Source organism: Lissotriton helveticus, chromosome 7 (genome assembly GCF_964261635.1).
Source record: "Lissotriton helveticus chromosome 7, aLisHel1.1, whole genome shotgun sequence".
In the NCBI taxonomy this organism is placed as follows: domain Eukaryota; kingdom Metazoa; phylum Chordata; class Amphibia; order Caudata; family Salamandridae; genus Lissotriton; species Lissotriton helveticus.
This window is the reverse complement of record NC_136068.1, coordinates 1,932,488,048-1,932,514,309: the sequence shown is the minus strand read 5'-3', so window position 1 is coordinate 1,932,514,309 and position 26,262 is coordinate 1,932,488,048. Positions and strand designations below refer to the sequence as shown.

Genomic DNA, 26,262 nt, shown 5'->3' with positions numbered 1-26,262 from the left:
GGGTCAGCGTCTGAACCTCTGCGGCATTGCCCTGGCCGCGGCCTTTTACAGCTACCAATGCAACTCTTCAACCCACCCTATATCTTCATTCTCTCTTATGATCAGAGTGTGGGTCAGTGTCTGAACCTCTGCGGCATTGCCCTGGCCGCGGCCTTTTACAGCTACCAATGGTAACTCTTCGACCCACCCTACACCTTCATTCTCTCTTATGATCAGAGTGTGGGTCAGTGTCTGAACCTCTGCGGCATTGCCCTGGCCGCGGCCTTTTACAGCTACCAATGCAACTCTTCACCCTACACCTTCATTCTCTCTTATGATCAGAGTGTGGGTCAGCGTCTGAACCTCTGCGGCATTGCCCTGGCCGCGGCCTTTTACAGCTACCAATGCAACTCTTCAACCCACCCTATATCTTCATTCTCTCTTATGATCAGAGTGTGGGTCAGTGTCTGAACCTCTGCGGCATTGCCCTGGCCGCGGCCTTTTACAGCTACCAATGGTAACTCTTCGACCCACCCTACACCTTCATTCTCTCTTATGATCAGAGTGTGGGTCAGTGTCTGAACCTCTGCGGCATTGCCCTGGTCGCGGCCTTTTACAGCTACAATGATAACTCTTCGACCCACCCTACACCTTCATTCTCTCTTAAGATCAGAGTGTGGGTCAGTGTCGGAACCTCTGCGGCATTGCCCTGGTCGCGGCCTTTTACAGCTACAATGATAACTCTTCGACCCACCCTACACCTTCATTCTCTCTTATGATCAGAGTATGGGTCAGTGTCTGAACCTCTGCGGCATTGCCCTGGCCGCGGCCTTTTACTGCTACCAATGCAACTCTTCGACCCACCCTATATCTTCATTCCCTCTTATGATCAGAGTGTGGGTCAGTGTCTGAACCTCTGCGGCATTGCCCTGGCCACGGCCTTTTACAGCTACCAATGCAACTCTTCACCCTACACCTTCATTCTCTCTTAAGCTCAGAGTGTGGGTCAGTGTCTGAACCTCTGCGGCATTGCCCTGGCCGCGGCCTTTTACAGCTACCAATGCAACTCTTCGACCCACCCTACACCTTCATTCTCTCTTATGATCAGAGTGTGGTGGGTCAGTGTCTGAACCTCTGCGGCATTGCCCTGGCCGCGGCCTTTTACAGCTACCAATGACAACTCTTCCACCCACCCTACACCTTCATTCTCTCTTATGATCAGAGTGTGGGTCAGTGTCTGAACCTCTGCGGCATTGCCCTGGCCGCGGCCTTTTACAGCTACCAATGCAACTCTTCGACCCACCCTACACCTTCATTCTCTCTTATGATCAGAGTGTGGGTCGGTGTAGGAAGGTGGCTACCTGACTATGGTTACCCCAGATTTTTTGCCTGTGTTTAGCTGGTTTTTTGACTTAGTTGACCTGGTTCCCTGCTAATCAGGGCCCCAGGCCATCTGCTCTCTCTGTAAAATGGATTCCATGTACCCTAGGTACATACCACAATTGGAAATGGACTCCTTGTCAGCCCCTGTATAATGCACTATAGGTGCACAGGGCAGAGGGGCCACCAAGGCCTACCAGGGGCTGCAGCATATCTTTTGCCACCCCTGGCTGGTTCTTAAATTGACACAACTGGCTGATCACTCAGCTGGGGTAAGGTGGTGTAAACACCCCTTGCTTAGATATAGTATACCTATATCTAAACCTATATCTGGACACATGTAAACCTGTGAGCCACTCCTATGGAAGGCCTCATCAATCCTGGAGGCAGAGTGCGTGGTTTTATGTGAGATAGAGCTCTAGCATGAGCTGAGCCTGTCTGCAGCTGTCGGGAACAAATCCCTAAGCTGTTTCAGGATAATGCCATACCATATACTCTTAAGTGCCTTATAATCCTCGCGGTTAAATAGCAACTTTGGTTTGGCTTTATCAAAACATGTCGTGTAAGGTGTCATACGATTTGGAATACCATCCCCTCGCCAGTTCTGGCGACGGGGATGGCATTCCACCCCTCTAGAGGGGTAAGACATGTTCCTTTACTGAAACGCGGTTAATTTCTCCAAAGACCTTAGATCCACAAAATGGATGCCTCTGCCACAGACAAATGTCTGGACCCCTGTAGCTGACCGAAACTCAGCCAAAGGGGTCCTGGACAAAGGGTTTCCTGTCACAGGAGGGTGTCACCGCCCTCCAGACAGGAGATAGTGGATTGTAGCAGGGAGGTTTGAAAGAAACCAGACACTGCCTGGGGCGCACAAGGCTGCCCCTTGCATAATCCGGCCAAACCGGTTCTGGGGCACTCCAGCCCTCGTGCCAGGGCAGCCTGGATCAAAGGAAGGGGGTGTATCCACCCACTTCCTGGGTTCCACCCATAGGGGTGGACCTAGCAGGTAATCACGCCCCCCAGATTCGAATAAGAGTGGGAGCAGTGCCAATGCACATCAGATTTCCTGGAAGAAACATTTGAAACGAAATTCTGGACCCTTCGCCCTCCATCTCAACGTGGAAGCCCGAAGAATCTCCCTTGTGGTCAAGGAGTGACCACCCTGCAGCAGCAGGCACCATCCAGCCCTCGACGTCTACTTAGTTGCAGTTCCCGCCGGAACTCGAGCGACTGAGATCGACGAGATCAAGCCTGCCTGCCTTCTAACAGCCCGATCCACAGTCCCTGCAAAGCTGAGACCCGTGGAGGCGACCGGAAGCGTGGGGCACGCCATCTTGAATTGACCACGAGACGCTGACCGTGCAGCCCACGAGTGATCCTCGAAGCTGTGCACCGGGGTTTGAGAAGCCCCCACCCTGAGCTGCTCCTGAGCCGAAGTTCAGCCCTCCACACTCGACGAGTGCTGCGTGGGGCCCTTTGGCTCTATTTGGCTCAACGCGTTGGCCCGGTCACTTGCCAGCTGGCTAGTGGTCCCTGTGCCGACGAACTAACTAAGAAGACTCGTGAATCTGGTTGCTCCAGATCCACACCAGCTCCCCTGAAAAGGAGCCCCGACTCTGACCTTCCTGGTCCGAGTGAGAAGCAATCTTCCGATCCCGCGTGGATTGCTCTTGCCAAGGCTTGTTTGCTCCAAACTTGAAGCCGACTGCACCGACGGTGAGAGCCTGCGTGGGACAGATCGTGACCTGCTCCTGGACGTCGCAGATGCCCCAGAGCCCACGTGACAGCGGAGAGAAGCTCCTCGACGACCACCTGATTGCGCCCGACATTGCCTGGTTCCGTCCTGGTTCCACCCTGGTCACTGCTGAGTGACCCAGACTCTGTCCCCTCTGCTTTCAGGTACTCTACAACTTGAGTCCACCCTTGGACTCCACCGGACACTTCATCTTTAACCCGCCTGCAGCCCTTTCAGCTTCAAGCACCAAGAGCCTGCGAGTCAAAACCCGACGCCACTTCGACCCTGTGCACCCACTTCCTGTGGGTGAGGTAACTTTGCTCCGCCGGTGTTCCCACACTGGTGCACACCTCTAGGGTCTGTGTGTTAAGTTTTGTTCCTCTAGGTTCAGCGGAAGTGTCCTTTAACTTTAACTTTACAACTTTTACGCACCATTGGTTAACATTGGTGCGTGCGTGCGCTTTCCGCACATCTCCCGAATCCCGAGGGCCATTCCCGACTTCAGCATTGCTTGTCCTGACTGCTCCCAGCGATTCCCTAGGCCCTAGGCCTAACCACTGCTCGAGTGGCATCTCTTATACCACTTGTTTAGTATATGGTTTGAGTGGCCCCCTGCCCTCATCCATAATTGTGCAACTTTGTATGTTTAAACAGTGCTTTTGATTTAACGCTTGTGCCCCTTTATTCATAAAGAATACTGGGGATTGTTTTTAGTAATAAATACATATATTTTTATAATATATACTTGTGTGGTGTCCTTTCATTTGGTATTACAGGATTGTATGTGGTAAAACAGCTCGCTTAACACGACCTCTTAAGTTAAGCCTTTAGGCTGCTTAGTCCATGCTACCCCTAGGATAGCTTGTCTAATAAGGTTGACTTACAACCAGACACCATAAGGGATTGTTTGGTCAGGTAGTAGGTGGTTCCAGAATTGGAAACATCCCCTACCAGGCCAACTTCTCACATTGGTGAGCAGCGGTGCGGATTTGAGCTTGCTGTTGTTTTACCATTGCAATCTTTATATCAAATTGAAAGATCACATCAAGTACCTCTAGGTACATATAAATCAAAAGCTTAGCATATTAAGTTCTACTGAACTTAGTAGTTGTAGATTAAAGGGATTAGCACACCCTGACTACAACTCACTAGCAAGGTACAGTAGGAAAACACTTAGTGTAGGTAAGTGCACCACTTACACCTCACTAGTAACCATGTCTGACACAGGAAAAGCCTCAGGGTCTAATCCTGTGACAGTTGACCCTACCCAGGCAACTTTTGGATATGACAAGTTAACCCGTAGAGACTTGATTGCCTTGTGCAAAGCAAGAGGGTTAAAAAGGGGCAGAAGCCCCACCTGCCAAATCCTGGTAGAAATCCTAGAACAGGATGACTTAGAGAAGGCAAAGGAAGCTTCCCTAGAAACAGGAAATGGAGGGAACCCCCCTGAAACTGATCCCCCTCAGGAGGAGGATGATGATGATGACTTAGATGAGGACTCAGATGTTGAGGACTTAGAAGTTCAGGATCAGGGTAGCCAGGTTCCAGTTGCCAGGCTTAGCCAGGCCAACTTGGACCTACTGGGGAATGGAGAGGGCCAGCACCTCCCCAGAACCCACCATGTTATTCTCCCAGGCAACAGAAGAGTGAGATCTCCCTCAGGGGACTCTCATATTTCTAGTGCCTCCAGAGAATCAGAGAGAGGCATGACTGCTTCTCAGAAAGCTGAGCATAGGGCTAGAATGAGGGCTGTCAAACTCCAGATAGAGAGAGAGGAGGTAGCACTGAGTCAAGCTAGACTTACCTTAGCTCAAGCTAAACTTGCCTTGGCAAGAGAGCAAAAATTGTGTGGCTTAGGTGCCACTGGTGGCAGCAATATTCCTAAAGAGAAATCCAGGTCCTATGATAGTAGAAACCTGACAAAGATTGTGCCCCCCTACAAGGAAGGGGATGACATCCACAAGTGGATAACTGCTCTTGAGAGAGCCTGCATGGTACAGCAGGTTCCTGAGGAACAGTGGGCAGCAATCTTATGGTACTCCTTTTCAGAGAAAGGGAGAGATAAGCTCCTCACTGTTAGACATGAGGATGCAAACAATTACAAAGTCCTGAAGAGTGTTCTGATAGATGGGTTTGGCTTAACCACTGAACAGTACAGGTTGAAGTTCAGAGATACCCAGAAGACACAGACTCAGGACTGGACTGATTTTGTAGATTGTGCTACTAAGGCTCTGGAGGGTTGGCTACATGGCAGCAAAGTACATGACTTTACAGGATTGTATAATTTGATTATGAGGGAGCAGATCCTAAGTAATTGTCAGAACCAGCTCTTACACCAGCACCTGGTGGACTCTGATCTGACCTCTCCCCAAGAATTGGGAAAGAAGGCAGACAAGTGGGTCAGAACCAGGATTAGGCCTAAGAATCAGGACAGTAACCAGAAGAAGGAGTCTACCAAGCCTCAAGATAAGGGTGGGGATAAAAATAAAGAAAACACTTCCCCAGGGCCCCAAAACTCCAAGAATGGGGGTGGGTCCCAAGACACTTCTTCAACTGAGAAAAAGCCTTATTGTTATGCCTGTAAACAGGTTGGGCATTACAAAACAGACAACTGTTGTCCCAAGAATAACAATAAAGAAAATATACCTCCAAAGCCAGCTTCAACACCTCCTGTTACTGTCAGCAGTAATCCCCCAGGAAGTGGAAGCACACCCAGGAATCTGGGTGGGTTTACTGTTGGAGCTCAGGTGGACCCTGGCCTATCCAGGTCCCCATCACCCAATGATCTTGTTTATGAGACTGGCATGGGGTTTGCCAACTTCTCTGCTTGCCCAAATACTTTGAGCAAGTATAGACAAGAACCCATCATCAATGGTTTGAAAGTTGAAGCTTTTAGAGACACAGGGGCTAGCATCACAATGGTGGCTGATGGCATAGTCCCCTCTAAGCAACTTTTACCTGGTGCCACATACCAGGTTACAAACATTGATGGAATCCAAACAAATCATCCCATGGCAGTAGTAAGTCTCAGCTGGGGAGGTGTCATTGGCCCAAAGAGAGTGGCAGTGTCACCAAACTTGCCTGTAGACTGCCTACTTGGTAATGATTTGGAGATCTCAGCCTGGGCTGAGGTTGAACAGAAAACCCATTCTAGAATGGTGAATTCCAATGGAAAGGTTAGTGGGGCTGTACTAGCTACAGCCCCAATGCAAGATGTCCTTCCTGAAAAGGTTGGTAGGGCTGAGCAACTCTCTGCCCCATCTTTAGCAAAAGCTCTTCCTGAACAGAATAGCAAAGCTGTTATGGTAACAGCAGAAACCCAAACTGAGTCTCCTCCTGAAAAGGTTGGTGGGGCTGTGATGGCCACAGCCCAAACTCAAACTGATATGTGTGTTGTGAAACCTGAAATGATGGATAACTCCACACAAACTGAGAGCATGGAGGAGGGAGAGAAATCTCCCCCTCACCAGACTTTAGAACAGGATCAGCCTCCTCAGGGAACTGATCTTACCCCTGATGAAGGAACTGCCCCAGAGGTTGTTAGGCCTGGCCTGACAGAGCCTCTGATGGCGGGGGACCCTTCTCAGGTGGAACCCAGTCTGGAGCAGGTAACCTGCCCCTCTCTCCCTTGCCTTAGCCAGCCCAGGGCTGCAGAGGACAAGAAGGACAGTGAGACCCAGAGGGCCCCCTGTCAAATAAAGCACCCCCATCAAAAGATTAGGTGCACCAAAACTAGTAGCCCTAGTAAGGTGAAAACTTTGAAAACTCCTGAGGGAGCCCCCTTAAAAACAGTTAGGGACCTCCCACAGATGGATTCTGTTGGGCACAGCCAAACCTGGGACCCAAAGGGCCCAAACCTGAACTGTCCCTCCAGCAAGCCAAACAGAGGGACCCAGCCTCCAGCTTTAGGTAGCCAGAGGTTGACCCTGAGAGCACAGTGCAACTCAGTTAAAGAGAGAAAGGCACACATGGTGGAAGATAATTGGAGGAAGCCAAGCCCTAACTTAGTAGAGCCTCACTTCAAAACTCCCTATCCAAACCAGCCTTTAACTTTGCATAAACACACCCAAGGTAGTGATTCCCTATGGTGGAGACCCTCTAATACCCAAAGGGTGAGGGACTGCTTAGTGGACCATGAGACAGGGGGTACCCATGCTAGTGCAGGTACTTCCTTATATGGCCACTCAGGCAATATAGGCTTACCTGGCCAAGGATAGCCTTATCTCCTTTCGTTTGGGGGGGGGTTATGTAGGAAGGTGGCTACCTGACTATGGTTACCCCAGATTTTTTGCCTGTGTTTAGCTGGTTTTTTGACTTAGTTGACCTGGTTCCCTGCTAATCAGGGCCCCAGGCCATCTGCTCTCTCTGTAAAATGGATTCCATGTACCCTAGGTACATACCACAATTGGAAATGGACTCCTTGTCAGCCCCTGTATAATGCACTATAGGTGCACAGGGCAGAGGGGCCACCAAGGCCTACCAGGGGCTGCAGCATATCTTTTGCCACCCCTGGCTGGTTCTTAAATTGACACAACTGGCTGATCACTCAGCTGGGGTAAGGTGGTGTAAACACCCCTTGCTTAGATATAGTATACCTATATCTAAACCTATATCTGGACACATGTAAACCTGTGAGCCACTCCTATGGAAGGCCTCATCAATCCTGGAGGCAGAGTGCGTGGTTTTATGTGAGATGGAGCTCTAGCATGAGCTGAGCCTGTCTGCAGCTGTCGGGAACAAATCCCTAAGCTGTTTCAGGATAATGCCATACCATATACTCTTAAGTGCCTTATAATCCTCGCGGTTAAATAGCAACTTTGGTTTGGCTTTATCAAAACATGTCGTGTAAGGTGTCATACGATTTGGAATACCATCCCCTCGCCAGTTCTGGCGACGGGGATGGCATTCCACCCCTCTAGAGGGGTAAGACATGTTCCTTTACTGAAACGCGGTTAATTTCTCCAAAGACCTTAGATCCACAAAATGGATGCCTCTGCCACAGACAAATGTCTGGACCCCTGTAGCTGACCGAAACTCAGCCAAAGGGGTCCTGGACAAAGGGTTTCCTGTCACAGGAGGGTGTCACCGCCCTCCAGACAGGAGATAGTGGATTGTAGCAGGGAGGTTTGAAAGAAACCAGACACTGCCTGGGGCGCACAAGGCTGCCCCTTGCATAATCCGGCCAAACCGGTTCTGGGGCACTCCAGCCCTCGTGCCAGGGCGGCCTGGATCAAAGGAAGAGGGTGTATCCACCCACTTCCTGGGTTCCACCCATAGGGGTGGACCTAGCAGGTAATCACGCCCCCCAGATTCGAATAAGAGTGGGAGCAGTGCCAATGCACATCAGATTTCCTGGAAGAAACATTTGAAACGAAATTCTGGACCCTTCGCCCTCCATCTCAACGTGGAAGCCCGAAGAATCTCCCTTGTGGTCAAGGAGTGACCACCCTGCAGCAGCAGGCACCATCCAGCCCTCGACGTCTACTTAGTTGCAGTTCCCGCCGGAACTCGAGCGACTGAGATCGACGAGATCAAGCCTGCCTGCCTTCTAACAGCCCGATCCACAGTCCCTGCAAAGCTGAGACCCGTGGAGGCGACCGGAAGCGTGGGGCACGCCATCTTGAATTGACCACGAGACGCTGACCGTGCAGCCCACGAGTGATCCTCGAAGCTGTGCACCGGGGTTTGAGAAGCCCCCACCCTGAGCTGCTCCTGAGCCGAAGTTCAGCCCTCCACACTCCACGAGTGCTGCGTGGGGCCCTTTGGCTCTATTTGGCTCAACGCGTTGGCCCGGTCACTTGCCAGCTGGCTAGTGGTCCCTGTGCCGACGAACTAACTAAGAAGACTCGTGAATCTGGTTGCTCCAGATCCACACCAGCTCCCCTGAAAAGGAGCCCCGACTCTGACCTTCCTGGTCCGAGTGAGAAGCAATCTTCCGATCCCGCGTGGATTGCTCTTGCCAAGGCTTGTTTGCTCCAAACTTGAAGCCGACTGCACCGACGGTGAGAGCCTGCGTGGGACAGATCGTGACCTGCTCCTGGACGTCGCAGATGCCCCAGAGCCCACGTGACAGCGGAGAGAAGCTCCTCGACGACCACCTGATTGCGCCCGACATTGCCTGGTTCCGTCCTGGTTCCACCCTGGTCACTGCTGAGTGACCCAGACTCTGTCCCCTCTGCTTTCAGGTACTCTACAACTTGAGTCCACCCTTGGACTCCACCGGACACTTCATCTTTAACCTGCCTGCAGCCCTTTCAGCTTCAAGCACCAAGAGCCTGCGAGTCAAAACCCGACGCCACTTCGACCCTGTGCACCCACTTCCTGTGGGTGAGGTAACTTTGCTCCGCCGGTGTTCCCACACTGGTGCACACCTCTAGGGTCTGTGTGTTAAGTTTTGTTCCTCTAGGTTCAGCGGAAGTGTCCTTTAACTTTAACTTTACAACTTTTACGCACCATTGGTTAACATTGGTGCGTGCGTGCGCTTTCCGCACATCTCCCGAATCCCGAGGGCCATTCCCGACTTCAGCATTGCTTGTCCTGACTGCTCCCAGCGATTCCCTAGGCCCTAGGCCTAACCACTGCTCGAGTGGCATCTCTTATACCACTTGTTTAGTATATGGTTTGAGTGGCCCCCTGCCCTCATCCATAATTGTGCAACTTTGTAGGTTTAAACAGTGCTTTTGATTTAACGCTTGTGCCCCTTTATTCATAAAGAATACTGGGGATTGTTTTTAGTAATAAATACATATATTTTTATAATATATACTTGTGTGGTGTCCTTTCATTTGGTATTACAGGATTGTATGTGGTAAAACAGCTCGCTTAACACGACCTCTTAAGTTAAGCCTTTAGGCTGCTTAGTCCATGCTACCCTAGGATAGCTTGTCTAATAAGGTTGACTTACAACCAGACACCATAAGGGATTGTTTGGTCAGGTAGTAGGTGGTTCCAGAATTGGAAACATCCCCTACCAGGCCAACTTCTCACAGTCGGTGTCTGAACCTCTGCAGCATTGCCCTGGTCGCGGCCTTTTACAGCTACCAATGATAACTCTTCGACCCACCCTACACCTTCATTCTCTCTTATGATCAGAGTGTGGGTCAGTGTCTGAACCTCTGCGGCATTGCCCTGGCCGCGGCCTTTTACAGCTACCAATGCAACTCTTCGACCCACCCTACACCTTCATTCTCTCTTATGATCAGAGTGTGGGTCGGTGTCTGAACCTCTGCGGCATTGCCCTGGCCGCGGCCTTTTACAGCTACCAATGACAACTCTTCACCCTACACCTTCATTCTCTCTTATGATCAGAGTGTGGGTCAGTGTCTGAACCAAGCGGCATTGCCCTGGCCGTGGCCTTTTACAGCTACCAATGCAACTCTTCGACCCTACACCTTCATTCTCTCTTATGATCATAGTGTGGGTCAGTGTCTGAACCTCTGCGGCATTGCCCTGGCCGCAGCCTTTTACAGCTACCAATGATAACTCTTCGACTCACCCTACACCTTCATTCTCTGTTATGATCAGAGTGTGGGTCAGTGTCTGAACCTCTGCGGCATTGCCCTGGCCGCAGCCTTTTACAGCTACCAATGATAACTCTTCGACTCACCCTACACCTTCATTCTCTCTTATGATCAGAGTGTGGGTCAGTGTCTGAACCTCTGCGGCATTGCCCTGGCCGCAGCCTTTTACAGCTACCAATGCAACTCTTCAACCCACCCTACACCTTCATTCTCTCTTATGATCAGAGTGTGGGTCAGTGTCTGAACATCTGCGGCATTGCCCTGGCCGCGGCCTTTTACAGCTACCAATGCAACTCTTCGACCCTACACCTTCATTCTCAATTATGATCAGAGTGTGGGTCAGTGTCTGAACCTCTGCGGCATTGCCCTGGTCGCGGCCTTTTACAGCTACCAATGCAACTCTTCGACCCTACACCTTCATTCTCTCTTATGATCAGAGTGTGGGTCAGTGTCTGAACCTCTGCGGCATTGCCCTGGCCGCGGCCTTTTACAGCTACCAATGATAACTCTTCGACCCACCCTACACCTTCATTCTCTCTTAAGAACAGAGTGTGGGTCAGTGTCTGAACCTCTGCGGCATTGCCCTGGCCGCGGCCTTTTACAGCTACCAATGCAACTCTTCGACCCACCCTACACCTTCATTCTCTCTTATAATCAGAGTGTGGGTCAGTGTCTGAACCTCTGCGACATTGCCCTGGCCGCGGCCTTTTACAGCTACCAATGCAACTCTTCGACCCACCCTACACCTTCATTCTCTCTTATGATCAGAGTGTGGGTCAGTGTCTGAACCTCTGCGGCATTGCCCTGGCCGCGGCCTTTTACAGCTACCAATGCAACTCTTCGAGCCACCCTATATCTTCATTCTCTCTTATGATCAGAGTGTGGGTCAGTGTCTGAACCTCTGCAGCATTGCCCTGGCCGCGGCCTTTTACAGCTACCAATGCAACTCTTCACCCTACACCTTCATTCTCTCTTATGATCAGAGTGTGGGTCAGTGTCTGAACCTCTGCGGCATTGCCCTGGTCGCGGCCTTTTACAGCTACCAATGATAACTCTTCGACCCACCCTATATCTTCATTCTCTCTTATGATCAGAGTGTGGGTCAGTGTCCGAACCTCTGCGGCATTGCCCTGGCCGCGGCCTTTTACAGCTACCAATGATAACTCTTCACCCTACACCTTCATTCTCTCTTATGATCAGAGTGTGGGTCAGTGTCTGAACCTCTGCGGCATTGCCCTGGCCGCGGCCTTTTACAGCTACCAATGACAACTCTTCCACCCACCCTACACCTTCATTCTCTCTTATGATCAGAGTGTGGGTCAGTGTCTGAACCTCTGCGGCATTGCCCTGGTCGCGGCCTTTTACAGCTACCAATGCAACTCTTCGACCCTACACCTTCATTCTCTCTTATGATCAGAGTGTGGGTCAGTGTCTGAACCTCTGCGGCATTGCCCTGGCCGCGGCCTTTTACAGCTACCAATGCAACTCTTCAACCCACCCTACACCTTCATTCTCTCTTATGATCAGAGTGTGGGTCGGTGTCTGAACCTCTGCGGCATTGCCCTGGCCGCAGCCTTTTACTGCTACCAATGATAACTCTTCGACCCACCCTATATCTTCATTCTCTCTTATGATCAGAGTGTGGGTCAGTGTCTGAACCTCTGTGGCATTGCCCTGGCCGCGGCCTTTTACAGCTACCAATGATAAATTTTCGACCCACCCTACACCTTCATTCTCTCTTAAGATCAGAGTGTGGGTCAGTGTCTGAACCTCTGCGGCATTGCCCTGGTCGCGGCCTTTTACAGCTACAATGATAACTCTTCGACCCAACCCTATATCTTCATTCTCTCTTATGATCAGAGTGTGGGTCAGTGTCTGAACCTCTGCGGCATTGCCCTGGTCGCGGCCTTTTACAGCTACCAATGCAACTCTTCACCCTACACCTTCATTCTCTCTTATGATCAGAGTGTGGGTCAGTGTCTGAACCTCTGCGGCATTGCCCTGGCCGCGGCCTTTTACAGCTACCAATGCAACTCTTCGACCCACCCTACACCTTCATTCTCTCTTATGATCAGAGTGTGGGTCAGTGTCTGAACCTCTGCGGCATTGCCCTGGCCGCGGCCTTTTACAGCTACCAATGCAACTCTTCGACCCACCCTATATCTTCATTCTCTCTTATGATCAGAGTGTGGGTCAGTGTCTGAACCTCTGCAGCATTGCCCTGGTCGTGGCCTTTTACAGCTACCAATGCAACTCTTCACCCTACACCTTCATTCTCTCTTATGATCAGAGTGTGGGTCAGTGTCTGAACCTCTGCGGCATTGCCCTGGTCGCGGGCTTTTACAGCTACCAATGATAACTCTTCCACCCAACCCTATATCTTCATTCTCTCTTATGATCAGAGTGTGGGTCAGTGTCTGAACCTCTGCGGCATTGCCCTGGTCGCGGCCTTTTACAGCTACCAATGATAACTCTTCGACCCACCCTATATCTTCATTCTCTGTTATGATCAGAGTGTGGGTCAGTGTCCGAACCTCTGCGGCATTGCCCTGGCCGCGGCCTTTTACAGCTACCAATGATAACTCTTCACCCTACACCTTCATTCTCTCTTATGATCAGAGTGTGGGTCAGTGTCTGAACCTCTGCGGCATTGCCCTGGCCGCGGCCTTTTACAGCTACCAATGACAACTCTTCCACCCACCCTACACCTTCATTCTCTCTTATGATCAGAGTGTGGGTCAGTGTCTGAACCTCTGCGGCATTGCCCTGGTCGCGGCCTTTTACAGCTACCAATGCAACTCTTCGACCCTACACCTTCATTCTCTCTTATGATCAGAGTGTGGGTCAGTGTCTGAACCTCTGCGGCATTGCCCTGGCCGCGGCCTTTTACAGCTACCAATGCAACTCTTCAACCCACCCTACACCTTCATTCTCTCTTATGATCAGAGTGTGGGTCGGTGTCTGAACCTCTGCGGCATTGCCCTGGCCGCAGCCTTTTACTGCTACCAATGATAACTCTTCGACCCACCCTATATCTTCATTCTCTCTTATGATCAGAGTGTGGGTCAGTGTCTGAACCTCTGTGGCATTGCCCTGGCCGCGGCCTTTTACAGCTACCAATGATAAATTTTCGACCCACCCTACACCTTCATTCTCTCTTAAGATCAGAGTGTGGGTCAGTGTCTGAACCTCTGCGGCATTGCCCTGGTCGCGGCCTTTTACAGCTACAATGATAACTCTTCGACCCACCCTACACCTTCATTCTCTCTTAAGATCAGAGTGTGGGTCAGTGTCTGAACCTCTGCGGCATTGCCCTGGTCGCGGCCTTTTACATCTACAATGATAACTCTTCGACCCACCCTACACCTTCATTCTCTCTTAAGATCAGAGTGTGGGTCAGTGTCTGAACCTCTGCTGCATTGCCCTGGTCGCGGCCTTTTACAGCTACAATGATAACTCTTCGACCCACCCTACACCTTCATTCTCTCTTAAGATCAGAGTGTGGGTCAGTGTCTGAACATCTGCGGCATTGCCCTGGCCGCGGCCTTTTACAGCTACCAATGCAACTCTTCACCCTACACCTTCATTCTCTCTTAAGCTCAGAGTGTGGGTCAGTGTCTGAACCTCTGCGGCATTGCCCTGGCCGCGGCCTTTTACAGCTACAATGACAACTCTTCCACCCACCCTACACCTTCATTCTCTCTTATGATCAGAGTGTGGGTCAGTGTCTGAACCTCTGCGGCATTGCCCTGGCCGCGGCCTATTACAGCGACCAATGACAACTCTTCCACCCACCCTACACCTTCATTCTCTCTTATGATCAGAGTGTGGGTCAGTGTCTGAACCTCTGCGGCATTGCCCTGGCCGCGGCCTTTTACAGCTACCAATGACAACTCTTCCACCCACCCTACACCTTCATTCTCTCTTATGATCAGAGTGTGGGTCAGTGTCTGAACCTCTGGGGCATTGTCCTGGCGGCGGTCTTTTACAGCTACCAATGCAACTCTTCGACCCACCCTACACCTTCATTCTCTCTTATGATCAGAGTGTGGGTCAGTGTCTGAACCTCTGCGGCATTGCCCTGGCCGCAGCCTTTTACAGCTACCAATGATAACTCTTCGACCCACCCTACACCTTCATTCTCTCTTATGATCAGAGTGTGGGTCAGTGTCTGAACCTCTGCGGCATTGCCCTGGCCGCAGCCTTTTACAGCTACCAATGATAACTCTTCGACCCACCCTATATCTTCATTCTCTCTTATGATCAGAGTGTGGGTCAGTGTCTGAACCTCTGCGGCATTGCCCTGGCCGCGGCCTTTTACAGCTACCAATGCAACTCTTCACCCTACACCTTCATTCTCTCTTATGATCAGAGTGTGGGTCAGTGTCTGAACCTCTGCGGCATTGCCCTGGCCGCGGCCTTTTACAGCTACCAATGCAACTCTTCGACCCACCCTACACCTTCATTCTCTCTTATGATCAGAGTGTGGGTCAGTGTCTGAACCTCTGGGGCATTGCCCTGGCCGCGGCCTTTTACAGCTACCAATGCAACTCTTCGACCCACCCTACACCTTCATTCTCTCTTAAGATCAGAGTGTGGGTCAGTGTCTGAACCTCTGCGGCATTGCCCTGGCCGCGGCCTTTTACAGCTACCAATGCAACTCTTCGACCCACCCTATATCTTCATTCTCTCTTATGATCAGAGTGTGGGTCAGTGTCTGAACCTCTGCGGCATTGCCCTGGTCGCGGCCTTTTACAGCTACCAATACAACTCTTCGACCCTACACCTTCATTCTCTCTTATGATCAGAGTGTGGGTCAGTGTCTGAACCTCTGCGGCATTGCCCTGGCCGCGGCCTTTTACAGCTACCAATGATAACTCTTCACCCCACACCTTCATTCTCTCTTATGATCAGTGTGTGGGTCAGTGTCTGAACCTCTGCGGCATTGCCCTGGCCGCGGCCTTTTACAGCTACCAATGCAACTCTTCGACCCACCCTACACCTTCATTCTCTCTTATGATCAGAGTGTGGGTCAGTGTCTGAACCTCTGCGGCATTGCCCTGGCCGCGGCCTTTTACAGCTACCAATGATAACTCTTCACCCTACACCTTCATTCTCTTTTATGATCAGTGTGTGGGTCAGTGTCTGAACCTCTGCGGCATTGCCCTGGCCGCGGCCTTTTACAGCTACCAATGCAACTCTTCGACCCACCCTACACCTTCATTCTCTCTTATGATCAGAGTGTGGGTCGGTGTCTGAACCTCTGCAGCATTGCCCTGGTCGTGGCCTTTTACAGCTACCAATGCAACTCTTCACCCTACACCTTCATTCTCTCTTAAGCTCAGAGTGTGGGTCAGTGTCTGAACCTCTGCGGCATTGCCCTGGCCGCGGCCTTTTACAGCTACCAATGCAACTCTTCGACCCACCCTATATCTTCATTCTCTCTTATGATCAGAGTGTGGGTCAGTGTCTGAACCTCTGCGGCATTGCCCTGGTCGCGGCCTTTTACAGCTATCAATGACAACTCTTCACCCTACACCTTCTTTTTCTCTTATGATCAGAGTGTGGGTCAGTGTCTGAACCTCTGAGGCAGTGCCCTGGCCGCAGCCTTTTACTGCTACCAATGATAACTCTTCGACCCACCCTATATCTTCATTCTCTCTTATGATCAGAGTGTGGGTCAGTGTCTGAACCTCTGCGGCATTGCCCTGGCCGCGGCCTTTTACAGCTACCAATGGTAACTCTTCGACCCACCCTACACCTTCATTCTCTCTTATGATCAGAGTGTGGGTCAGTGTCTGAACCTCTGCGGCATTGCCCTGGCCGCGGCCTTTTACAGCTACCAATGCAACTCTTCAACCCACCCTACACCTTCATTCTCTCTTATGATCAGAGTGTGGGTCGGTGTCTGAACCTCTGCGGCATTGCCCTGGCCACAGCCTTTTACTGCTACCAATGATAACTCTTCGACCCACCCTATATCTTCATTCTCTCTTATGATCAGAGTGTGGGTCAGTGTCTGAACCTCTGTGGCATTGCCCTGGCCGCGGCCTTTTACAGCTACCAATGATAACTTTTCGACCCACCCTACACCTTCATTCTCTCTTAAGATCAGAGTGTGGGTCAGTGTCTGAACCTCTGCGGCATTGCCCTGGTCGCGGCCTTTTACAGCTACAATGATAACTCTTCGACCCACCCTACACCTTCATTCTCTCTTAAGATCAGAGTGTGGGTCAGTGTCGGAACCTCTGCGGCATTGCCCTGGTCGCGGCCTTTTACAGCTACAATGATAACTCTTCGACCCACCCTATACCTTCATTCTCTCTTATGATCAGAGTGTGGGTCAGTGTCTGAACCTCTGCGGCATTGCCCTGGCCGCGGCCTTTTACTGCTACCAATGATAACTCTTCGACCCACCCTATATCTTCATTCCCTCTTATGATCAGAGTGTGGGTCAGTGTCTGAACCTCTGCGGCATTGCCCTGGCCACGGCCTTTTACAGCTACCAATGCAACTCTTCACCCTACACCTTCATTCTCTCTTAAGCTCAGAGTGTGGGTCAGTGTCTGAACCTCTGCGGCATTGCCCTGGCCGCGGCCTTTTACAGCTACCAATGCAACTCTTCGACCCACCCTACACCTTAATTCTCTCTTATGATCAGAGTGTGGTGGGTCAGTGTCTGAACCTCTGCGGCATTGCCCTGGTCGCGGCCTTTTACAGCTACCAATGATAACTCTTCGACCCACCCTACACCTTCATTCTCTCTTATGATCAGAGTGTGGGTCAGTGTCTGAACATCTGCGGCATTGCCCTGGCCGCGGCCTTTTACAGCTACCAATGCAACTCTTCGACCCACCCTACACCTTCATTCTCTCTTATGATCAGAGTGTGGGTCGGTGTCTGAACCTCTGCGGCATTGCCCTGGCCGCGGCCTTTTACAGCTACCAATGACAACTCTTCACCCTACACCTTCATTCTCTCTTATGATCAGAGTGTGGGTCAGTGTCTGAACCAAGCGGCATTGCCCTGGCCGCGGCCTTTTACAGCTACCAATGCAACTCTTCGACCCACCCTACACCTTCATTCTCTCTTATGATCAGAGTGTGGGTCAGTGTCTGAACCTCTGCGGCATTGCCCTGGCCGCAGCCTTTTACAGCTACCAATGATAACTCTTCGACTCACCCTACACCTTCATTCTCTCTTATGATCAGAGTGTGGGTCAGTGTCTGAACCTCTGCGGCATTGCCCTGGCCGCGGCCTTTTACAGCTACCAATGCAACTCTTCGACCCACCCTACACCTTCATTCTCTCTTATGATCAGAGTGTGGGTCAGTGTCTGAACCTCTGCGGCATTGCCCTGGCCGCAGCCTTTTACAGCTACCAATGATAACTCTTCGACTCACCCTACACCTTCATTCTCTCTTATGATCAGTGTGTGGGTCAGTGTCTGAACCTCTGCGGCCTTGCCCTGGTCGCTGCCTTTTACAGCTACCAATGCAACTCTTCGACCCTACACCTTCATTCTCTCTTATGATCAGAGTGTGGGTCAGTGTCTGAACCTCTGCGGCATTGCCCTGGTCGCGGCCTTTTACAGCTACCAATGCAACTCTTCGACCCTACACCTTCATTCTCTCTTATGATCAGAGTGTGGGTCAGTGTCTGAACCTCTGCGGCATTGCCCTGGCCGCGGCCTTTTACAGCTACCAATGCAACTCTTCACCCTACACCTTCATTCTCTCTTATGATCATAGTGTGGGTCAGTGTCTGAACCTCTGCGGCATTGCCCTGGCCGCAGCCTTTTACAGCTATCAATGATAACTCTTCGACTCACCCTACACCTTCATTCTCTCTTATGATCAGAGTGTGGGTCAGTTTCTGAACCTCTGCGGCATTGCCCTGGCCGCGGCCTTTTACAGCTACGAATGCAACTCTTCACCCTACACCTTCATTCTCTCTTATGATCAGAGTGTGGGTCAGTGTCTGAACCTCTGCGGCATTGCCCTGGCCGCAGCCTTTTACAGCTACCAATGATAACTCTTCGACTCACCCTACACCTTCATTCTCTCTTATGATCAGAGTGTGGGTCAGTGTCTGAACCTCTGCGGCATTGCCCTGGCCGCAGCCTTTTACAGCTACCAATGCAACTCTTCAACCCACCCTACACCTTCATTCTCTCTTATGATCAGAGTGTGGGTCAGTGTCTGAACCTCTGCGGCATTGCCCTGGTCGCGGCCTTTTACAGCTACCAATGCAACTCTTCGACCCACCCTATATCTTCATTCTCTCTTATGATCAGAGTGTGGGTCAGTGTCTGAACCTCTGCGGCATTGCCCTGGCCGCGGCCTTTTACAGCTACCAATGCAACTCTTCGACCCTACACCTTCATTCTCAATTATGATCAGAGTGTGGGTCAGTGTCTGAACCTCTGCGGCATTGCCCTGGTCGCGGCCTTTTACAGCTACCAATGCAACTCTTCGACCCACCCTATATCTTCATTCTCTCTTATGATCAGAGTGTGGGTCAGTGTCTGAACCTCTGCGGCATTGCCCTGGCCGCGGCCTTTTACAGCTACCAATGCAACTCTTCACCCTACACCTTCATTCTCAATTATGATCAGAGTGTGGGTCGGTGTCTGAACCTCTGCGGCATTGCCCTGGTCGCGGCCTTTTACAGCTACCAATGCAACTCTTCACCCTACACCTTCATTCTCAATTATGATCAGAGTGTGGGTCAGTGTCTGAACCTCTGCGGCATTGCCCTGGCCGCGGCCTTTTACAGCTACCAATGCAACTCTTCACCCTACACCTTCATTCTCAATTATGATCAGAGTGTGGGTCGGTGTCTGAACCTCTGCGGCATTGCCCTGGTCGCGGCCTTTTACAGCTACCAATGCAACTCTTCGACCCACCCTACACCTTCATTCTCTCTTATGATCAGAGTGTGGGTCAGTGTCTGAACCTCTGCGGCATTGCCCTGGCCGCGGCCTTTTACAGCTACCAATGCAACTCTTCGACCCACCCTACACCTTCATTCTCTCTTATGATCAGAGTGTGGGTCAGTGTCTGAACCTCTGCGGCATTGCCCTGGCCGCGGCCTTTTACAGCTACCAATGCAACTCTTCGACCCACCCTATATCTTCATTCTCTCTTATGATCAGAGTGTGGGTCAGTGTCTGAACCTCTGCAGCATTGCCCTGGTCGCGGCCTTTTACAGCTACCAATGCAACTCTTCACCCTACACCTTCATTCTCTCTTATGATCAGAGTGTGGGTCAGTGTCTGAACCTCTGCGGCATTGCCCTGGCCGCGGCCTTTTACAGCTACCAATGCAACTCTTCGACCCACCCTACACCTTCATTCTCTCTTAAGATCAGAGTGTGGGTCAGTGTCTGGACCTCTGCGGCATTGCCCTGGCCGCGGCCTTTTACAGCTACCAATGATAACTCTTCCACCCAACCCTATATCTTCATTCTCTCTTATGATCAGAGTGTGGGTCAGTGTCTGAACCTCTGCGGCATTGCCCTGGTCGCGGCCTTTTACAGCTACCAATGATAACTCTTCGACCCACCCTATATCTTCATTCTCTCTTATGATCAGAGTGTGGGTCAGTGTCCGAACCTCTGCGGCATTGCCCTGGCCGCGGCCTTTTACAGCTACCAATGACAACTCTTCCACCCACCCTACACCTTCATTCTCTCTTATGATCAGAGTGTGGGTCAGTGTCTGAACCTCTGCGGCATTGCCCTGGTCGCGGCCTTTTACAGCTACCAATGCAACTCTTCGACCCTACACCTTCATTCTCTCTTATGATCAGAGTGTGGGTCAGTGTCTAAACCTCTGCGGCATTGCCCTGGCCGCGGCCTTTTACAGCTACCAATGCAACTCTTCAACCCACCCTACACCTTCATTCTCTCTTATGATCAGAGTGTGGGTCGGTGTCTGAACCTCTGCGGCATTGCCCTGGCCGCAGCCTTTTACTGCTACCAATGATAACTCTTCGACCCACCCTATATCTTCATTCTCTCTTATGATCAGAGTGTGGGTCAGTGTCTGAACCTCTGTGGCATTGCCCTGGCCGCGGCCTTTTACAGCTACCAATGATAAATTTTCGACCCACCCTACACCTTCATTCTCTCTTAAGATCAGAGTGTGGGTCAGTGTCTGAACCTCTGCGGCATTGCCCTGGTCGCGGCCTTTTACAGCTACAATGATAACTCTTCGACCCACCCTACACCTTCATTCTCTCTTAAGATCAGAGTGTGGGTCAGTGTCTGAACCTCTGCGGCATTGCCCTGGTCGCGGCCTTTTACAGCTACAATGATAACTCTTCGACCCACCCTACACCTTCATTCTCTCTTAAGATCAGAGTGTGGGTCAGTGTCTGAACCTCTGCGGCATTGCCCTGGCCGCGGCCTTTTACAGCTACCAATGCAACTCTTCCACCCACCCTACACCTTCATTCTCTCTTATGATCAGAGTGTGGTGGGTCAGTGTCTGAACCTCTGCGGCATTGCCCTGGCCGCGGCCTTTTACAGCTACCAATGATAACTCTTCGACCCACCCTACACCTTCATTCACTCTTATGATCAGAGTGTGGGTCAGTGTCTGAACCTCTGCAGCATTGCCCTGGCCGCGGCCTTTTACAGCTACCAATGCAACTCTTCGACCCACCCTACACCTTCATTCTCTCTTATGATCAGAGTGTGGTGGGTCAGTGTCTGAACCTCTGCGGCATTGCCCTGGCCGCGGCCTTTTACAGCTACCAATGATAACTCTTCACCCTACACCTTCATTCTCTCTTATGATCAGAGTGTGGGTCAGTGTCTGAACCTCTGCGGCATTGCCCTGGCCGCGGCCTTTTACAGCTACCAATGACAACTCTTCCACCCACCCTACACCTTCATTCTCTCTTATGATCAGAGTGTGGGTCAGTGTCTGAACCTCTGGGGCATTGTCCTGGCGGCGGTCTTTTACAGCTACCAATGCAACTCTTCGACCCACCCTACACCTTCATTCTCTCTTATGATCAGAGTGTGGGTCAGTGTCTGAACCTCTGCGGCATTGCCCTGGCCGCAGCCTTTTACAGCTACCAATGATAACTCTTCGACCCACCCTACACCTTCATTCTCTCTTATGATCAGAGTGTGGGTCAGTGTCTGAACCTCTGCGGCATTGCCCTGGCCGCAGCCTTTTACAGCTACCAATGATAACTCTTCGACCCACCCTATATCTTCATTCTCTCTTATGATCAGAGTGTGGGTCAGTGTCTGAACCTCTGCGGCATTGCCCTGGCCTCGGCCTTTTACAGCTACCAATGCAACTCTTCACCCTACACCTTCATTCTCTCTTATGATCAGAGTGTGGGTCAGTGTCTGAACCTCTGCGGCATTGCCCTGGCCGCGGCCTTTTACAGCTACCAATGCAACTCTTCGACCCACCCTACACCTTCATTCTCTCTTATGATCAGAGTGTGGGTCAGTGTCTGAACCTCTGGGGCATTGCCCTGGCCGCGGCCTTTTACAGCTACCAATGCAACTCTTCGACCCACCCTACACCTTCATTCTCTCTTAAGATCAGAGTGTGGGTCAGTGTCTGAACCTCTGCGGCATTGCCCTGGCCGCGGCCTTTTACAGCTACAATGATAACTCTTCGACCCACCCTACACCTTCATTCTCTCTTATGATCAGAGTGTGGGTCAGTGTCTGAACCTCTGCGGCATTGCCCTGGCCGCGGCCCTTTACAGCTACCAATGCAACTCTTCGACCCTACACCTTCATTCTCTCTTATGATCAGAGTGTGGGTCAGTGTCTGAACCTCTGCGGCATTGCCCTGGCCGCGGCCTTTTACAGCTACAATGATAACTCTTCGACCCACCCTACACCTTCATTCTCTCTTAAGATCAGAGTGTGGGTCAGTGTCTGGACCTCTGCGGCATTGCCCTGGCCGCGGCCTTTTACAGCTACCAATGATAACTCTTTGACCCACCCTACACCTTCATTCTCTCTTATGATTAGAGTGTGGGTCAGTGTCTGAACCTCTGCGGCATTGCCCTGGCCGCGGCCTTTTACAGCTACCAATGCAACTCTTCGACCCTACACCTTCATTCTCTCTTATGATCAGAGTGTGGGTCGGTGTCTGAACCTCTGGGGCATTGCCCTGGTCGCGGCCTTTTACAGCTACCAATGCAACTCTTCACCCTACACCTTCATTCTCTCTTATGATCAGAGTGTGGGTCAGTGTCTGAACCTCTGCGGCATTGCCCTGGCCGCGGCCTTTTACAGCTACCAATGCAACTCTTCGACCCACCCTACACCTTCATTCTCTCTTATGATCAGAGTGTGGGTCAGTGTCTGAACCTCTGCGGCATTGCCCTGGCCGCGGCCTTTTACAGCTACAATGATAACTCTTCGACCCACCCTACACCTTCATTCTCTCTTAAGATCAGAGTGTGGGTCAGTGTCTGAACCTCTGCGGCATTGCCGTGGCTGCGGCCTTTTACAGCTACCAATGATAACTCTTCACCCTACATCTTCATTCTCTCTTATGATCAGAGTGTGGGTCAGTGTCTGAACCTCTGCGGCATTGCCCTGGCCGCGGCCTTTTACAGCTACCAATGATAACTCTTCGACCCACCCTATATCTTCATTCTCTCTTATGATCAGAGTGTGGGTCAGTGTCTGAACCTCTGCGGCATTGCCCTGGCCGCGGTCTTTTACTGCTACCAATGATAACTCTTCACCCTACACCTTCATTCTCTCTTATGATCAGAGTGTGGGTCAGTGTCTGAACCTCTGCGGCATTGCCCTGGCCGCGGCCTTTTATTGCTACCAATGATAACTCTTCACCCTACACCTCCATTCTCTCTTATGATCAGAGTGTGGGTCAGTGTCTGAACCTCTGCGGCATTGCCCTGGCTGCGGTCTTTTACTGCTACCAATGCAACTCTTCGACCCACCCTACACCTTCATTCTCAATTATTATCAGAGTGTGGGTCGGTGTCTGAACCTCCGCGGCATTGCCCTGGCTGCAGCCTTTTACAGCTACCAATGATAACTCTTCGACCCACCCTACACCTTCATTCTCTCTTATGATCAGTGTGTGGGTCGGTGTCTGAACCTATGCGGCATTGCCCTGGCTGCGGTTGCGACTATCATAAGGATCGTCACCGGGTTGCAGTTAATGGACTTCTCACTTACTTGAGGAATCGTGAAAACCAAGCGCCTGGCCACATTCGTCATTGTCCACGGGGTAAAGGTTTTGATTTTCTTTAGTTCTTAATGAAAATACAGTGGTTGCAATAAGTGGCCCTGTTAATAAAAAATACACATTAATAATACCTCTACAGGTTTTATGCAATAAAGAGAATTATGTTCAGCTTTGGTTTAAATTGAATGCTAGAACTAAACATCACTGTATGTCTTTTCGGTCAAATCCAAAAACAACTAAATGAAAAAGAGACCATTACGGATTTCAGAAGGCCATATGCTGCGCAGTTAGAGGCAGATCAAGCAAACCACTTATGTTCTGAATTGCACATCACCAGTGAAGATGAAAAACACTGCAGTAGAGTAATTTAATAACAAGATTGAAATCAGACAAGTATAAATGAAAGAATTACATGCAAAAAGAACTGACAGGCAATCGGAACCAGATAGGGATGGGAGAAGAATTGGGAGAAAATTTGTAAAATTGATAAGAAATAGGCAAATAAAAAACCCATTAAAAACGCTTACATGGAGGAGGAGCTACAATAGCAACCAAGATGGCCACGTGAGTTCCTGGCTCCGCCGACCTCCGTCTCCTGCCAGTAGATCCTGTCATATATCCTGAATTTGCGCCCTGCCTTCTTGTGTCTGAACTGGTCTGGATCGAAATGGTGCAATCCTGAGATTTCTGCCATTCTGGGGAAAAATATACGTTGTGTGGTACTTTGCGTCCTACACCAGTTTGAAAGCCGTGGTCTCGAGTACTGGCCCAGCCGGGCTGAAGTTGAACAACATCGGTCGTGGTTGTGTGACAGGGTCCGGTCAGCTGAGGTGGCAAGTTTTCTTTTGACCCGCTACGGACGGCGATTGGTGTGCTTGGTATACATTGAAAGAGAGGTGACGACTCATAATTGCAGCAGCGGACCGGGGTTCCTGGCCCGGTGGCCCGGTTTTGGAGCGGCCGGTGCTCACCGGGTGGGGTTCTCCGCCTGCGGTATCTGCGTCCGGACTATCATTGTCGCCAACGGAGTGTCCCCCTCTGCAGTCTTCCGTTCCGCATCCACTTGTTTTCCCCTCCGAGGGACCGGGCTCTCCGGAGCCGACACTATGATTGAGACCGAATGCAGTGTTGTTGAAGGAACCTGTAGTGTCCCGTCACTACTAACTGTGTTGGCGGCCATGGGGTCATTCCATGAGTGTCTTGATGCACACCTACGCACAATGATAACTTGCGTGACTGGAATTGAGCGGACCGGACAGGACCCTGTTCCTCTGCGGGAACGGAACTACTCGAAATGCCCTTGATGGCAACTTCGACGGGGGATCCAGACCCTGTGCTGTGGGAGGTGTCGGAACCTTTGAACGGTGTGGTTTGTGAACGGATAGAACACAAAGTGGTGATTGGATCATGTGGCCTAAGACTACTGCTGATTATGGATGGACTACCTGCTGCTCTCCTTCCGGAACCCAACGCTGGGAACTGTTGTCAGCCTGGGCCTGCGTTACTCCCCTGTGTGTCTAGGCCGATAAGATGGCGGCCGCAACAACGCTGTGCATCCGTGAGGGTTAGGGGAGTCTCGGACCCTGGTGGAGTTATCGGCACTCTCTACCCGGTGCTACATCCTGGTTTTGACTCTGTTCCGATCTTTTTATGTTTTGACTATCTTGCTGAAGCGGCTATTCGTCCAGAAGGGGTTCGGGCTCGAAGGGGACAAGGTTGAGATGGAGAGACTGAGTTTCACATCGAGTCTCGCTGGACACTGGGTTTGCGATGGTACTATCTATGGAAGGCAGGGCAGTATTTGAAGTTTCTCCTGTAACGCCACGAATTTACAGCTTACTACGTTTTTGATTTACTTCAGGGGATTCTTGGTTCGGGCGGGGGGAGGGGAGGCCGGGGATATGATAGACGATGCCCTCCTGCGTTTCTTCCTTCTTTTAGGGCTTAGCTAGCTGGGGCGACAGGCACGCTGCTAGTGGGTTGGGCTGTAGCCATCTGCAGGGGTGCAGGGTGGGGGATGTTTTTTTTTTTGTTTTGTCTTTATTTTGTTTCTATGGCCTTCTCCTTTTTTCTTTATTTCTCCTACGAGATGTGGGTGGATTATCCTGAGCTGCTCTGTTTCTCATACTCGGGTGTCATGTGTTCTGGCTATAATCATCCTGATTTTGTGGGTGGACGGGCCCTGAAGGTTTCGGCCTAGCCGGGTTGTGGATTGTTATGTCCTTACTCCTGCTACGTATTTGCTAGTGTTGACGTCTCAGTCATCGTTTAATTGATATGTACCCCTTTCATCTATTTGCCTGTTCACCTCCACAATGTGCTCTGTTGTATGGTACCCGATGTATGTACTCACTCTCTTGTTTTTCTTCAAATAATAAAAATATATATATAAAAAAATATAACGCTTACATGATAAAGTACCCCCTTAAATACTCAACGTA

General features: G+C 50.9%; 1 protein-coding gene across 1 annotated transcript in view; it reads right to left on the bottom strand.

Moving 5' to 3' along the window:
• The window catches only part of LOC144770932 (uncharacterized), a 160,153-nt gene that overhangs the window by 63,183 nt on the left and 70,708 nt on the right, over window positions 1-26,262 (bottom strand). The window contains exon 3 of the mRNA XM_078655764.1: window positions 23,812-23,922. Within this exon, the coding sequence (XP_078511890.1) occupies window positions 23,812-23,922 (111 nt within the window). The remainder of the gene's footprint in view (window positions 1-23,811; window positions 23,923-26,262) is intronic.